The sequence below is a fragment of the Austrofundulus limnaeus genome, unplaced genomic scaffold, assembly GCF_001266775.1.
Source record: "Austrofundulus limnaeus strain Quisiro unplaced genomic scaffold, Austrofundulus_limnaeus-1.0 Scaffold421, whole genome shotgun sequence".
NCBI classification, from domain to species: domain Eukaryota; kingdom Metazoa; phylum Chordata; class Actinopteri; order Cyprinodontiformes; family Rivulidae; genus Austrofundulus; species Austrofundulus limnaeus.
The window spans coordinates 191,819-192,948 of NW_013952823.1; the positions used below are offsets into that span (position 1 = coordinate 191,819).

The following is a 1,130-nucleotide window of genomic DNA, read 5'->3' on the forward strand; positions in this document are numbered from 1 at the left end:
TCCATTCTTGAAGTAATGTTTCATGCAAAGTTGTATGTTTTTGTAACAGTACATGGGATACTTAGGGGTGTTTTCCTGTATTCTTATTATAGGATCAATTTAATAAGCCCACTACTGTCTTTTTCTGGTATAAAAGTTTTTTTTGTAACACTCAATACATTGTTCTTATCTTGAGAAAAGAAAAACTGTACTTTTGTTGTTTTTTTAGAAAGCTGATTGCTGCTTTATTTTATTTCTTTTCAACCAAATCAAACCAAAATGAATGCTGTTCCTTCTTAGGACAGTCAGGAAATAAGACCTACCTCAGTTCTTTAAATACTTGAATGTGTCTGGCTTCTTCTGTTACACTTGGCCACATATGTAAATTCCCGCCTGGTCAGCACTAACAGCAGGTGTTACCGGCCCTCACGAGGCGCCACAGTGGACTTTGAAACCTTGAAACCTTTGGACCTGTGTCGCCTCGTCCACAGGTTTGACTGAAGCACGTGCCTTCAGGTAACGCAGGATGTTTTCTGTTTGGAAAAACTTGACTTTAGGTCGCACTGCAGGGGGCTATCCTGCTCTGAAGCGACAAGTGTTGGCTTTTTGCAGCGAGGGAGGAACTCCGAGCTTGAACCCCAACAGAAAGTGTTCAGAGAAACGTTACAATGTTCCACCGAGCGCAGAGTTCGTGTCGCGGGTTTCTGGTATTCCCACCATGGCCAAGTTACCGTACAAGGACTCGGCTGAAGGCCTGGACGCGGCGTTTATTGGTGTTCCGATTGATACCGGGACTTCGAACCGGCCTGGAGCCAGGTACTGTTTCTGTGTTCAGCTTTTCTCTGGACCTTTATTTGATCTGTGCTTCAAATAAAATCTAACTAKTGGTTTATTTGTAGATAAATCAGATAAGTGTATTAAACTTACAGTAACTATACCAACTTTAAAGGGCCAATATTATGTGTTTCTCAGGCATATATTTAAACACTATACCATAATAAAGTATCTATGTCACGTTTAGCTGTTATTAAAATGCTGTTTTTATGTTTAAATAGAAAATAAACTTGTCTTCTCAACACTTCCTCTTCTAAATGCCTTGAAACTGGCCTCTGTCCCTTTAAGAACCTCCTTCTGTTTCCATCCCGTAAGTT

At 40.5% G+C, this 1,130-nt stretch overlaps 1 protein-coding gene across 1 annotated transcript in view; it reads left to right on the forward strand.

Annotated features, from left to right (window-relative positions):
* Window positions 1–400: 400 nt before the first annotated feature.
* Window positions 401–1,130, forward strand: part of agmat (agmatinase (putative)) — a 16,443-nt gene continuing 15,713 nt past the window's right edge. The window contains exon 1 of the mRNA XM_014024410.1: window positions 401–795. Coding sequence (XP_013879864.1) covers window positions 506–795 — 290 coding nt within the window. The 5' untranslated portion in view covers window positions 401–505. The remainder of the gene's footprint in view (window positions 796–1,130) is intronic.